Raw genomic sequence first — 15261 nt, forward strand, 5'->3', positions numbered from 1 at the left:
TAGTTAGCTAGCCAAAACTGTAGTTGTAGTTAGCTAGCCAAAACCGTAGCTGTTGTTAGCTACTCAAAACCATAGCTGTTGTTAGCTAGCCAAAACCGTAGCTGTAGTTAGCTAGCCAAAACCGTAGCTGTAGTTAGCTAGCCAAAACCGTAGCTGTTGTTAGCTAGCCGAAACCGTGGCTGTTGTTAGCTACTTAAAACCGTAGCTGTAGTTAGCTAGCCGAAACCGTAGCTGTTGTTAGCTACTCAAAACCGTAGCTGTTGTTAGCTAGCCAAAACTGTAGCTGTTGTTAGCTAGCCAAAACCGTAGCTGTTGTTAGCTAGCCAAAACCGTAGCTGTTGTTGTAGCTGTTTTCTTCCTTCTCTTGTACCATTACGATGTTACGAGCACACTAGACTTTCTAGTATAGCATTAGTACATTAGGGCATCCTTGGTCGAACAATCAGCCAGAGTTTCTTCAAGGCATCTCTTCGGGGGAGGGGGATAAATGAAATTTATATTTAAAAAAATTTTTTATTAGTGTCAACCCCCCCCCCCCCCCCCGGAAATATTAGAAAAAAGTCTGGAAAAAAACCCCACTTCAATCAACAATTTGATTATCAGGAGCAGGTTCCATAGTGTAGTGGTTATCACGTCTGCTTCACACGCAGAAGGTCGCGAGTTCGAACCTCGCTGGAACCATATTTTTCATAAATTATGAAAATAATGAATACTTTTTTGCTACCATTTCAAAGCAAAATCCTGAGCAAAAAAAAAATATTTCTTTATGTTTATGGTATACAATTTTATTTTCTAAACGCGCTTAACTAAAAAAAATATAATATGATATTTTAGAGTTGCACCTCTAACGTATTGAGATTACGATATTTTGCAAAAATGGCGGTCCCAAGTGGTCTAGTGGTTAGGATTCCGCGCTCTCACCGCGGCGGCCGGGGTTCGATTCCCCGCTTGGGAAATATTTTTTTTTTTAAATTCTAATTTATCACTGGCAGATATTTCCCCGTGCTCTATATGAGAAGTGTATCTTTGTTGAACACTGTGACATCAAGTTTAGGAAAGATTTCAATGTTTTTAGCAGCTTAAGGTAAACTATAATAGGCTTGAAAAGTCTATGTCCATTTTTTAAAAATCTTTTAAAATAAATATGGCAAGCGCTAAAATTATAGTTACATTTTTAATAGCCTTAATGAAACCGGAAATCATTATGTACTTCTTTCACAAATGTTGTAAAATATTAATTTTTGTTGAAAAATATGCTTTCTGACAACAACCATTTGGAACCAGCTTTTCAAGCCTATTGTTGTAGTTGCTCCACAGACCAACCTATATCGTCTATAGAGTTGGGCTGATACACACGGGTGTCTGTGTGTCCTATCCGTTTAGTCAATAATTACGAAAACATTTCAAAATCTCCAGTTTGATTTTCAGCATTGTCTAACTGTCCATGTACGTTTGGCTGGATTTGTTGATAAATAGGCCTCTGCATGTGGTGATTGTGCTGTTTGTTAGCTAGCCAAACAGCAGCTATTGCTATCTAGCCAAAACTTTCGCTGTTGTAAGCTTGTCTGTTTATGTAGTTCGTTAGCTAAAACTGTTGCTGTTGTTTCTCGCCAAAACAGGAGACTCAGCAGGCAGACTTCAATGTTTAGTCTAAGCACAAACACTATCCTCACCATTACACATAGACCTAGACATTTTTTTTATTTCCCTTATGATTTAAAATCTTTCTGAGATACCCAACCCCATGTTACACTATTTTTGTACTGATATTGGTAGTGAAAGATAGTCGCACACACTGCGCTTGCCACCATATTGCACCCGTGTTTAAATAATAATTAGGCTAATACGATTAGTGAATATTTAACAGGTTCCATAGTGTAGTGGTTATCACGTCTGCTTCACACGCAGAAGGTCGCGAGTTCGAGCCTCGCTGGAACCTTTTTTTGTTTTTTTTAGAAAAAAAAAACAGCGGCTTTAAAAAATAATGGATTAACTTTTGAACATATAGGCCAACATCATATACTGTTGCTTCTGTGTTAGTAAACTTTTGCCTAAAACAAGGGACCACATTACACCACTTCTACATTCACTACACTGTCTACACCACTTCTCACACACACGACATACAGCTGACATACACACACACACACACACAACACATACACACTGCACCACATTCTAAAATCTCTAAATCCCAAAACAGATTCCTATTTGATAAAATTTTCTCTGGTAAAAATTGTGAAACGAATATAAACAAAATCTGCAATCGTGTGAATACCTAAGACATCACACCAAACTAAAGTGCAGTTCGGTGCGGCTTACATGTCTATAAACGAGAGAACTATCTTTGTGTGTTGAATACAAATCTACATATCCGAGTACTTGTCCCAAGTGGTCTAGTGGTTAGGATTCCGCGCTCTCACCGCGGCGGCCGGGGTTCGATTCCCCGCTTGGGAATTTTATTTTTTTTAAACGATCTTTTATTTAAAAATTTTAAATGTAAACAACTATTGCGCATTTGTATGAAACTACTTGTGCTTCATTAAGAATTTTAACTCACACACACTACATACTATTGACATACACTCACTCACACACGCACGCATACTACACCACTGGCACACACACACACACACACTACATACTGATTTATACCACTACCACGTGAGTTATATCAATACCACGTAAGTTACACCTCTACCACGTGAGTTATACCTCTACCACGTAAGTTACACCTCTACCACGTGAGTTATAGTTATACCACTACCACGTGAGTTATACTACTACCACGTGAGTTATACCACTAACCCACCCCAACACAAAGCAACATTCAAGGATCAATGCCCAGATTGTAGCATACCTTATCCCACTAACTCCCCCCCCCTACACCCCCCCCCACACACACACACATACACACAATCTTACTCACAAGGTGCAATGTTTAGCTAGCCACTAACTGGAGCATTCCTCCCCCCCCCCCCCCCACCCCCTTCTCCCTCAAGATGCAATGTTTAACTAAAACCCTGCCCCCCACCACCGCAACATCAACCCAATCATCCACACACCGCCACATGTGGCCGCGGTGTGGGGGGGGGGGGGGAGATGCTCGGGGTGTCAGGCACTTCCAGATGACATCCGGCAGTAAACAGCAAATCACGTCTGCAGACTATCAACTGGTTGCCGCTTGGTGCGTTTTTGCCGTCTGCCGACTCACGTTCCTGGTAATTGCACCAGAAGAAGAGGTTCACATTTTTCTCACAAAAGTACATAAATTGGTTCACATTTTTTCTCACAAAAGTACATAAATTGGTTCACATTTTCCTCTAAAAGTACATAAAGTGGTTCACATTTTTCTCACAAAAGTACATAAATCGGTTCACGTTTACATCACATATGTATCTAAATTTTAGAAAAGCCAAAGTATCTAATTAACACTCACAAACATCTGTGTCATCATTCGGAATATCAGCATCGAATCTTATTTAGACTGATTAACCATGCAATAATTATTTCACTGTAAATATTTCTACCATAGAATTTAAAAGGTTTTTGCTGACTCAAGCTATGCGTATTAAATAGTTTGAAAATATGTTCCCTGTAAGCCAACATATACTGTTCCCCGGTTCCCTATAAGTGAACGAATACATAGTTCCCGTTTGTTAACGGCAAGTTAGCAAACACAAGTTCTTCATTAGTCGAAAATACATCTTCCTCGTTTCTATGTTCCTCAACAAATTCCTGTTCCTTGCTACTATGTTCCTCAACAAATTCATGTTCCTTGCTACTATGTTCTTCAACAAATTCCTGTTCCTTGCTACTATGTTCCTCAACAAATTCCTGTTCCTTGCTACTATGTTCCTCAACAAATTCCTGTTCCTTGCTACTATGTTCCTCAACAAATTCCTGTTCCTTGCTACTATGTTCCTCAACAAATTCCTGTTCCTTGCTACTATGTTCCTCAACAAATTCCTGTTCCTTGCTACTATGTTCCTCAACAAATTCCTGTTCCTTGCTACTATGTTCCTCAACAAATTCCTGTTCCTTGCTACTATGTTCCTCAACAAATTCCTGTTCCTTGCTACTATGTTCCTCAACAAATTCCTGTTCCTTGCTACTATGTTCCTCAACAAATTCCTGTTCCTTGCTACTATGTTCCTCAACAAATTCCTGTTCCTTGCTACTATGTTCCTCAATAAATTCCTGTTCCTTGCTACTATGTTCCTCAACAAATTCCTGTTCCTTGCTACTATGTTCCTCAACAAATTCCTGTTCCTTGCTACTATGTTCCTCAACAAATTCCTGTTCCTTGCTACTATGTTCCTCAACAAATTCCTGTTCCTTGCTACTATGTTCCTCAACAAATTCCTGTTCCTTGCTACTATGTTCCTCAACAAATTCCTGTTCCTTGCTACTATGTTCCTCAACAAATTCCTGTTCCCTACCAGTTAGCCGAAACAAAAAGTTCTCTGGACCCCGTCCCTTGGAGCTTCCTGGCGGTTCTTCGTTGGGGCGAAATAAACAATTTGTGTCACACTTCATTCATAGACCGCTGTTAAGTGCGCAAGTATAGAGGTTGTGGTGGTGGGGGGGGGGGGGGGGGGTTGTCATACATGTGGAAAGAGGGGAGGGGTGGGGTTTAATATATATATATATATATATATATATATATATATATATATATATATATATATATATATATATATATATATATATATATATATATATATATATATATATATATATATATATATATATATATATATATATATATATATATATATATATATATATATATATATATATATATATATAGCAAGAGGGGGAGCTCAACAACAGCTTTACAACAATGTATTTTTCAAACAGCACCATCTATTCCTCGAACCCTAACCTTGGGTTCAACCAAAACTCTTGAAACGAACCAGATACTTTGGACGTCAAATACAATCCACGAATCTACACTACAGTACCTGGGTATTATTGTTCTAAATCTCTTGTAGACTTCATTCAGGAGCTGGGTTGGCCGGCTTCCAGTACAAAGCTGGAGACTGTTATAAACCGTTTATTCCCTGTTTTGAGCAGTGGTTTATATTAGACGCTTTATTGTCAGGTGGTAACATGTGGTTGTTAGAAATGGTTTGCCTCGAGTTGAGGGTTGTTAGAAATGGTTTACCTCGAGTTGAGAACAGGGGGTTGTTAGAAATGGTTTACCTCGAGTTGAGAACAAGGGGTTGTTAGAAATGGTTTACCTCGAGTTGAGAACAAGGGGTTGGTAGAAATGGTTTACCTCGAATTGAGAACAGGGGGTTGTTAGAAATGGTTTACCTCGAGTTGAGAACAGGGGGTTGTAAGAAATGGTTTACCACGAATTGAGAACAGGGGGTTGTTAGAAATGGTTTACCTCGAGTCGAGAATACGAATTTCGCGACTGGCAGATTCCCAGTTCAAAGTAAACAATTTACCTCTCCACCCTCCCTCACCACCCTCCCTCGCCACCCTCCCTCGCCACCCTCCTTCCCCGCCCTCTCATCCCTCCCCGTGAACACGTGACCACTTGAGTGTCTAGACAAGCTAATTTTATTAATATTCCAGTCAATGTCTGTCGACAAATCGCAGATCGTCATGTCCGGTGTAAAATTGTCAGCTTTTGGTTTTTAGTGCTGTTGGTTTTGACGTCAGGCTTAATGTTTTGTGTAGTGCTGGTGACGTCACACATAATGTTTTGTGTAGTGCTGGTGACGTCATACAAACAGTTTAGTGCTGATAGGTTACGCATAAGATGTAGGGAGTAGTAGGCATGTTTTACTTTTTATTTTGTTCTCTTTGTGTTGTATTGCAGCGGCGTCGCTAGGCGGGGGTACAAATTCACGATCCCGATAAGGGGGAGGGGGGGGGGGGCACACACCAACTGCAGAATTTACAGAGAAAAAGTATTGTCGAGTATTTTCAATAACACTGATCAGTCAGTCAACGATCGGTGGAGGGGGTGACACCAAATCTAATAATTTACTATTAAAACGACGATATAACGTTCGCACTAAAAGCGCCATTAGGCAAAATGAGTTGGGGGGGGGGGGGGGGGGAGGGGGGGTGACATCAATTGCCGCATGATGTGCCGCACTTGGTGACTCCCGACCTAGCGACGCCACTGTTGTATTGTATGGTGATATGGATTAATAATATATTGTTTTATAACTTTACTTTATATTAATTATTATTGATGCTTGCAATTTTCGCGGTTATATCCCTTGAGCAGATGAATTGTCTTCCCTTTGTTCTAACGACTACATATGATCTTGTTTTACCTGTCGCCAAGCGACTCTTTTCATCTATTAATTTTTAACTTTAAATACTGTGGGGAAAAATATCTGCTGGACCACTGCACCGAAAAGTGAACTTGCCGGCTGTCCGTACATCGCTAATCTTCGTGTTTACATTTTTTTCAACCCTGCGCCTAAGCTCCGCCCACTGCAAACAGCACCCGCTCATTGGTCGACGGGCCAGTCGTGTCACGTCGCCGTCAGACCTGCGGAAGAGGAAGTAGTGCATTCCATCGCTTCGCCTCGAAATTCCTCCGCCACGCATTCATTCATAAGACGGGAGGTAACCGTGTCTCTAGTAGTCAACACAACTGGGATTTCTTCTGAGTTGTCAGTTCGCTGGTCACATAAAGCGGATCAAGTAGAAAACAGAAATGCACTGTGTTTTTCTTTTATAGTTCAGGATTACTTTTGTGTGATTTCATCCATTTAATTAGTAAGTTGTTTTTTTTTATTTTCTAAAATAAAATACATTTTATTTAGGGCCTATGTGAAGCCAAAATAAATGGGATTCTAACTTAAGTTACTAAACGGATGTATTTGTTATTCAGTATGAGATTTGAGTTAATGATCTAACAGAGCTAACAGAATAATTTGCAGGAATCATTCTCACATACAGTTTCAGCAGTGGTAAAGTAAATTATAATATTACGTTTTATAATATTATATTTTATAATATTAATATTGTACATAAAAGTAATTGTATATATTATTAATTATTAAATATTACTATTATTAAATTTTTATGCTTCAATAGCGTTAACTTTAATTTTTTTTAATTTACCAAGTCTTGTGTATCCAACGTCTTGGTTTTCTTTAAAAATTGTTTTTAACTTTTAAAAAAGTATGTATAAAATATCGGAGTGATCTCCCCTATCCCCCTCAACTGAACGATGTATTTGTAATCCCAGCTATGCTAAACGCGTGATTGAAGACTAGTCATAAAATTCTCCAGATGTCATGGCCGATATGTTCGATCTCTCTAGGACAGTAAATGTATTTGATCTTTTGTGTGTGTGTGATTAGCAATACCCCGCGCACTAGCGGTACGATGATGTTAGTATGGCTAATCGATAAGATGAACTTGTAAATCAAACGGTGTTTCTTCCAGACTTTTTTCTCCGTGGGGGGGGGGGGGGGGGGCGGACATTGTTAAAAGTATATATTTTCTATGTAAATTCCATGTTGTTCGGCGGGGCGGTAGACTTTCATCAGAGGGTCTCTCCCCCCCCCCCCCCCCCCCCCGAGAAGATGCCTGGAAGAAACTCTGAAATCAAATAATATTTTGAAAATGTGTGTAGGTTAGGTAATGAAGGCAGAAGATTCGACGCTCACATGTTTTCAAGTTTACACTTTCATAGCTGTAAATCTCATAGCTGCAAATCTCATAGCTGTAAATCTCATAGCTGTAAATCTCATAGCTGCAAATTTCATAGCTGTAAATCTCATAGCTGCATATCTCATAGCTGCAAATCTCATAGCTGCATATCTCATAGTTACAAGTTACAACTCTCATAGTTTGAACTTTATAACTATAGCGCCCGTAGCTACAGATATCACAGCTGCAAATCTCAAAGCAACAAACTTAGTTACAAAACTCATAGTTACAAAACTCATAGTTACAAAACTCATAGTTACAAATATCATAGTTACAAATCTCATAGCAACAACTCTCATAGTTACAAATCTCATAGTTACATTATCTCATAGTTACAATTCTCATAGTTACAGTTTTCAGTTTCTCGACTTTCGTCTCAGCTTTAACCAAACAACTTCCGTCATGCATCGCCGACCTCCGACTTCCGTCCCAGATATAGTTTCCAATGATTTATTTTTAACTCGCCTCTACTCCAGTCCCCTAACGTTGGATATGTGGCAGGAATTACAGAGTATCGATACCCCATTTTAAACTCGCCTCTACTCCAGGACTCTAGCGTTGTGGATGTGGGGTGTCGATAGAGGGTATCGATACCGCGTTGATAACCCAACAGATATATAGATCCAAACAAATGTGTGTATGAGGTCGTCTTTTGAAAGTCGTGTGCTTAAGATTTTCGTCTCCCAATTGATTCTGTTACTTGCAGAGCTTCTTTCAGGCATTTCTTCGTATATACAAAATATGTATTTCAATCAGTGTGCGGTTCTTTCTCTCTCCCCCCCCTCCCCCATCTAACAGGACAAAACTGTAGAAAATCAACACTGGTTACTTGTGTGTATGTGTGTGTGTGCTTGTATGTGTTTATATGTGTGTAACATAACAGTATTGCGCCATTCTCTTAATACAACAATACATGCTGCTGTTAATCACATTACGTCTTTAATTAAGGCCAGTAAGCCGACACGATGGTAGCTACTCATCTCGGCACCTGGGGCCCTTCCGGCTGCATAGCTGCCCCCGCCCCCGTACGAAATGTAAATAGATCCGTCCCGTCCAACATTCAGTTAACTTTTTATAAAAGGCTTCATTAGTGTACACACATACACACACAGCACACACATACACACACATACTTGCTACTTCTCATCATAAAACATAACGAGCTGATCATACAAGAAAATACATTTGTCCACCCCTTTTGTCTAGAGGCGGCGTGGTCGTGCGATAGAGCGCACGACTGCGGTCTGGAAGATCGCGAGTTCCAGTCCACCGAGCACTGACCTCACGTGGTTTGATTAGTGTTGACCTCGCTATCCTTCAGTATACCACAGAAACAGAAAATGCATGTACCCTATGGGTCGCTATGTAATGACCGAGGTCATAGAAACATATTAACACCCCCTCGCCTCGCGGACATCCATACAGCGACACCACCAATTTAACACTCACTACCTTCTGTGCCATGGGACGGAGTGGTCTAGCGGTAGAGAGCTGGACTGCTAACCCGTAAGTCTCGAGTTCGAATCCGGGTTCAAGTCAGTAGACCGTCCCTGAGTCCACCCAACTCTGATGGGTACCTAACTCATGTTAGGGACAGTAAAGGCGGCTGGGCATAGTGCTGACCACACTATCTCTTCATATGCCGAGGTCACAGAAACAAGTGAACTCTACTTCACTTGTCCCATAGACCGTCAGGTTTGAAAGGGAAACTTTACTTTACTTACCTTCTGTGCCGGTACTTTATTTTTTTTAAACTACCAGCTGTTTTTCTAATTTAGATCTATTTAACCTTCCTTATGTTACGGCTCCGGGAGCTGTAAGCTAAATATCCACGGCTTCAATGTCATTTGATGTCGTATTATTATATGTTAGTAGTTTGTATGTTGTTGTTTTTTTACTTTCTCGTATACGAAATATAGAGGAAGTATTGTAATCGTGCTAAAAATCGAAATAGAGATTTTCACAAATCTGACTTTTTTCACCTCCCTGAGTCTGAAAAAGAATGGTTTTGCAATTTTGTCCGTATGTATGTGTGTATGTGTGTCTGTGTGTCTGTGACAACGATAACTTCAGTACCGTTACGGCTAAGTTGATGACATTTCATATCTAAGAATTATATCAAATTTGTAGTTCTGGAACAACTTTTTAGCGATTTCCGGTAACCGGAATAAGAACTTATTCTACTTTTGGTTTTTTTAAAATCCTATAACTTGAGTACTAATTCTATACCTTCTATCAAATTTTGAATAATTTCCGGTGACCGGAAATAGTACTTTACGCTATTGCCGATTTCTAAAAAACATGTGTATTTATAAAGTACTAATAATATTCCGCACTATTATACACATACTGTTTGGTGTTCACTTAGTGCGCAGTTCTTTTTTTCTACGAAATTCTATTCTATTTTAAAAAGTTTAAGTAATTAAAAATGTATTAAAAACACGTCTCTATCCCGAGTTGCCATCCCCTGTCGTGTAATATAAGTATATTCTCTTTATTTTATTTGAATCAAATAAACTAAAATGATTGAATGTCCGACCGCGAGTCTTTTGTGTTCATCTAAATTCAGCTGACTTGATGACTGACTAATTCAAAGACTACACGAATGACCTTTGACTAACCATACAAAATATAACAACATAATTGACCACACAAATGACCAAACGAAGCTTTTCAAATGTAAACAAAAACGTGTCAGATGTAAAAAAAAATGTTGACGAACAAAGTGACGAACAACGTTATTTCACGGATCACCCAGCCACCATCACGAACAAAGTGACGTTATTTCACACATCACCCAGCCACCGTCATGAACAAAGTGACGTTATTTCACACATCACCCAGCCACCGTCATGAACAAAGTGACGTTATTTCACACATCACCCAGCCACCGTCATGAACAAAGTGACGTTATTTCACACATCACCCAGCCACCGTCATGAACAAAGTGACGTTATTTCACACATCACCCAGCCACCGTCATGAACAAAGTGACGTTATTTCACACATCACCCAACCACCATCACGAACAAAATGACGAACAGCGTTATTTCACGGATCACCAAGTCACCATCACGAACAAAGTGACGAACCACGTTATTTCACACATCACCCAAGCGACAATCTCACCGACCAGCTAGCCACTCTCACAACACGACTCTGGTGACGGCCAATTAAGCGTTAATGGCCCGTGTGTGATGGCCAGCCCGTGAAAGCTGGCCATGATTAACGCCCATGCTTATCTCCCCTAGCTCCAGGTGTAAGGCTTTTGTCACATGTACTGGCACAGGGACGATAACTAGGTGCTGAAGTTTATTACCGGCCTTTATCCTGGATCTCTGCGACTCTTTGACCTGGGCTTATTGTCTGACTAGCGCCACACTAGCTGTGATTGTGATTGGAGTGTCACAACAATTCTAGTGACCTAACTAAAACAATTCTATTGACCTAACTACGACAGTTCTATTGATCTAACTACGACAACTCTAAGGACCTAACCACAACAATTCAAATGAACTACCCACGACAATTCTAGGGACCTATCCACAATTCTGGTGACCTAACTACAAAAATTCTAGGGACCTAACCACAACAATTATAGTGACCTAACCACGACAATTCTAGTGACCTAACCACAACAATTCTAAGGACCTAACAAAAACAGTTCTAGTGACCTAACCACAATAGTTCTAGGGACCTAACAACATCAAATCTAGTGACCTAACCTCAACAACAGTTAGCGATTGTCTAATCAAATTTGCTGCCTACACTTTGTTGTCTAGACTACAACAACAAGAAGTTTTAAATCTGTATTTATTAAAATAATTGTGTTACGTGAGAGTTAAAAATGTATTGTACATTGAAATATGTCGTAAAGACAGCAATAAAGTGGCTACCACCAGCTAATCAAACAACTACGTACAGCTTTTACGTGGCTACCACCAGCCAAAAAAAATTACAAACGGGTATCACGTGGTAATCTCCATCCAGTCGTATCAGTTGTACTACAATACTAATCTGCACTCAGTCTTCGATTTAATCCCAGCTTTGTCAGGAAATTATGTTCTATGATGTTCCATTATGTTCTATTGTTATGTTCTACTGGAAGAATTTAACCCCCATTCGCCTTTGTTTGATGTTCTAATGTTAGAAAAATTAAACAACGCTGTCGGGCAGGGTCCGGACCAGTCAAATCTTCAATAGCTCTGTTAGCTCCCTTGTCAAAACAAAGCTGTGTTTTGTGTCTGGGGTGTGGGGGGGGGGGGGGGCATGGGGGAGGGGGGGGGGGGGGGGGGCTAGAGGTCTCGACGACGTGAAAGTTTGGCGACAATGGTCTTCCCACAATGGGGAATTTAGTGGTGTTACTGGTGGTGTGGGTGTTTTGATGTTTGATTGTGTGAAGGTGTGTATGGTCACCGGGGTCATTGATGGTGTTTTGTAGTCTTGATTGTGTGTAGGTGTTTACGGTCACGTGGTACATTGGTGGTGTTGGTGTTTCGTCGTGTTGATCGTGAGAATGTGTTTATGACCGCTTGAAATATGTCTGTGGTTTTACTATGATGCTCAACGTGTACGCCCATGCCAACGCTTATACACTTAGACATAACCGTTATAGCGGCCCATTCACGACGTCCATTGATGGTTAAGTAGAAAGTTGTGGTTTTGCTCGGGTTATGTTAAACGTTGGGTTAGGATTTTAGATCGATTTGTTTGACTGTCGGCTTGTAGCAGTTAGCGTTTCTTGTGTTTCTTGTACGTATTGTTGGTGTTGTAAACTTAGTTTATACCACTCTGACGCACCACTAGGCAGGTTTTATTTTCAGAATCGTAAAGTTGTTTTTTTTTACTGCCATCGTTTACAGTCACGGCTGAGAGTAGGGTTAGAATGTGATCTAGTGTTATGGTCATGACGAGTACTGGGGTTAGGGAAGGGCTTGTAACGATACTAGCTAACATAATACACTCGATTAAACTAAAGATACTAGCCAAAATAATACACTCGAATACGTCATGGTCGATACTAGCAAAAAAAAAAAACAATTGACTAAAACACGTCCTAAAATCAGTTTTCTTTCAGACATTTCTTCGTGGGGAACCGCCCCGCCCTCGAAACACGTATATCGCCCCCCCCCCCCCTTGGAGAAAAAAGACATTAAGAAACACTGACTTGAATACGTCCCGTCTGATAGTAACCAAAACAATAGACTCTAGATTCTATTATGTACCATACCATCCTGTAAAACCTTTTATTTGACTATTTTCAGGAACACTAACACAAGTCATCACTACGCCTCTCTGTGACACCATTCCACATTGGGAACCTCGCGGAGAACAATCATGGGACACCCTCAACACGTCTGGCGGCTGCACCGGCACTGGCTCATGACGTCACAACGCTGTATATAGTTACGTCATCTGATCGTATGGCAGCATGGGCTCACGTCTATTTATACACTGAGTGTATTCCCAAAACTGAGGATTCCATCCCATCGAACAGACTTTCAAAAAAAATAGTTCAATTATTTTGTATTCGTTCGCCCTGCGCTGTTTGACACTATGACGCCACAGTTTGAGATAAAGCTATAGATGACGTCACATCCGCTGTTCTGTCAGTGAGACACCCCCTGCCCCCACCCAGCGATTTTTGACAACAGACTGGCCACCTATCGGGCCCCATGGCTTGCCACCCACACCATGCACGTTTGGTGGCTCCTGTCACCCCTCTTCTTAGTGGTATCGTCCTTCGCTGCAGGCGTCCATAGCAACCAATTTTCGGACTGCGATAAGAAGGTAGGAAAACATGTTTGATTAAAATTAAAATGTTAATGTGTACTTTGCTTAACATAGCTAGCAAACAATATTCTTGTTATATATATATATATATATATATATATATATATATATATATATATATATATATATATATATATATATATATATATATATATATATATATATATATATATATATATATATATATATGGTGGTTTAAATGTTCGTTAGCACGGCTACAAATTAAGACCACGACACTAGTTACGTTGAAGCGTTAAAATTAATTAGCAGATATTTGTGTCTTCAAGACACGTATCCAATTTCTAAAGGTAAATTGGATAAAAACGTATCCATGAAATGAGATGATCGATTAAATCGTATGTGGTTAAGCTGTCGAGGAACTTAACCACAAATCTCGTCTAATAACCTCAAATCTCGTCTAATCTCGCCTGTCATTGAAGAACTTCATTGGGGTAATTAAAACATGTTCTCGTGGTTTCTCGTGATATCTTGTACCATTTCGAGTTGTTAAGTGGCTTTGTTTACATCTGACCTAAGGTGGACATCACGATGTGATATGAAGTGGACATCATGATGTGATTATAGATGAACATCACGATGTCATCTGAGACTGTTAGTTTCCTGTGGCTTAGTCCCTGGTCAAGGGTCGACATACGTTTTTAGCAAACAGCATCTTTATAATTTCTCATTTCTTAACTTCTGTTCAAAAAATTATTATGAAGCAGTGTTAAAATTATCTCTAAATGTGATACTTCATACATTAAAACTTTTAAAAAAAAACTTGACACTTGATACTGTAAAAAAAAGTTTTTTTAAATGCAAAACTTCCCAGCCGTTCTTATTTCAACGAGAAAATTTGAACTGAACAAAATTGTTGGCTTGTATTCATGAACAGAGGCGCACCAGACTTCTACCCAAATGTTGTCTATACCCCTCCCCCTGCGACATAATGTAGATATGACCACCCCCCACCCCCTCCCCCATATAATACACCATGAGCCCCATAATCTCGCCCTCACAAAAATCTCATCGAATTTTTTTTCCTCTGTGTGGCTTTAAATTATGCGAAATTTATTCCGCTTAAAATATGCATTTCGTATTATGTGGCATAAATGTATATTTTTTTCGTCTCAATTTTCTTAATGTTATACATCAGGTAATATGTTCAAGTTTTTAAGACAGGATGTTAAGACACGTGTTTTATTTATGTTTTATTCAAGAAAGTGTATGTTGGAAAAAGTATATGTTGGAGAAAGTGTATGTTATAAGTTCATTCAGAGGATACAAAATAACCGGAATCTTTGACAATAAAACATCGCTAGACTCAATTATCTTGAGATCTTCACATCGTCAGGGTCAATGATCTTTAGATCTTCACATTGCCAGGCTCAATGATCTTCTGATATCTAACCTAAAACTTAGACTAGACCAAGATTTATTTAAGACAAGACAGACGTATTTAAAAAAATGAAAAGATCATAGTTCTGAACGAGACGAAGAAAGAAATTTAAAAGATCCTTAATCTTTGCCGTTGAACTCAAGTGTGTCAAAATTTCTAGACATGAGACAGACTAAGATTTATTCCAAATATCTATCCGGTGCTATCCGCTACACCACTGCCCTCACGGTGCCCGGGGCAGCTGTTACCTGATCTGCCCCGTGTCCGGCAGGTTGACACGCCCAACTGCTGTAAATCTCCCGGCGACATCCGCAGACGACAATAGAGTCGTCTGTTCGTTCGTGTCTTAGGGCGGGTCATTGGGTGCAGTTTAA

General features: G+C 39.8%; 2 protein-coding genes and 4 non-coding genes across 6 annotated transcripts in view; 5 read left to right on the forward strand and 1 right to left on the reverse strand.

The window, feature by feature from the left end:
* The first annotated feature begins 608 nt into the window (after positions 1–608).
* Positions 609–681, forward strand: Trnav-cac (transfer RNA valine (anticodon CAC)). Its single transcript has one exon. It is a non-coding gene; the product is annotated as a tRNA-Val (tRNA).
* Positions 682–883: 202 nt separating this feature from the next.
* Trnae-cuc (transfer RNA glutamic acid (anticodon CUC)) lies at positions 884–955 on the forward strand. The gene has a single exon. It is a non-coding gene; the product is annotated as a tRNA-Glu (tRNA).
* Positions 956–1866: 911 nt separating this feature from the next.
* Trnav-cac (transfer RNA valine (anticodon CAC)) lies at positions 1867–1939 on the forward strand. The gene has a single exon. It is a non-coding gene; the product is annotated as a tRNA-Val (tRNA).
* Positions 1940–2385: 446 nt separating this feature from the next.
* On the forward strand, positions 2386–2457 carry Trnae-cuc (transfer RNA glutamic acid (anticodon CUC)). Its single transcript has one exon. It is a non-coding gene; the product is annotated as a tRNA-Glu (tRNA).
* A 1170-nt stretch (positions 2458–3627) lies between these two features.
* On the reverse strand, positions 3628–4539 carry LOC131936481 (involucrin-like). The gene has a single exon (XM_059293495.1). The coding sequence runs from the start codon at positions 4537–4539 to the stop codon at positions 3628–3630; it is 912 nt and encodes a 303-aa protein (XP_059149478.1).
* Positions 4540–6608: 2069 nt separating this feature from the next.
* The window catches only part of LOC131936413 (metalloprotease TIKI1), a 67548-nt gene continuing 58895 nt past the window's right edge, over positions 6609–15261 (forward strand). Inside the window, exons 1-2 of the mRNA XM_059293387.1 lie at positions 6609–6753; positions 12960–13485. Of these exons, the coding sequence (XP_059149370.1) occupies positions 13390–13485 (96 nt within the window). The 5' untranslated portion in view covers positions 6609–6753; positions 12960–13389. The remainder of the gene's footprint in view (positions 6754–12959; positions 13486–15261) is intronic.

This window comes from Physella acuta, unplaced genomic scaffold (assembly GCF_028476545.2).
Source record: "Physella acuta isolate Inbredline_101_S28 unplaced genomic scaffold, ASM2847654v3 ptg000178l, whole genome shotgun sequence".
Classification (NCBI taxonomy): domain Eukaryota; kingdom Metazoa; phylum Mollusca; class Gastropoda; family Physidae; genus Physella; species Physella acuta.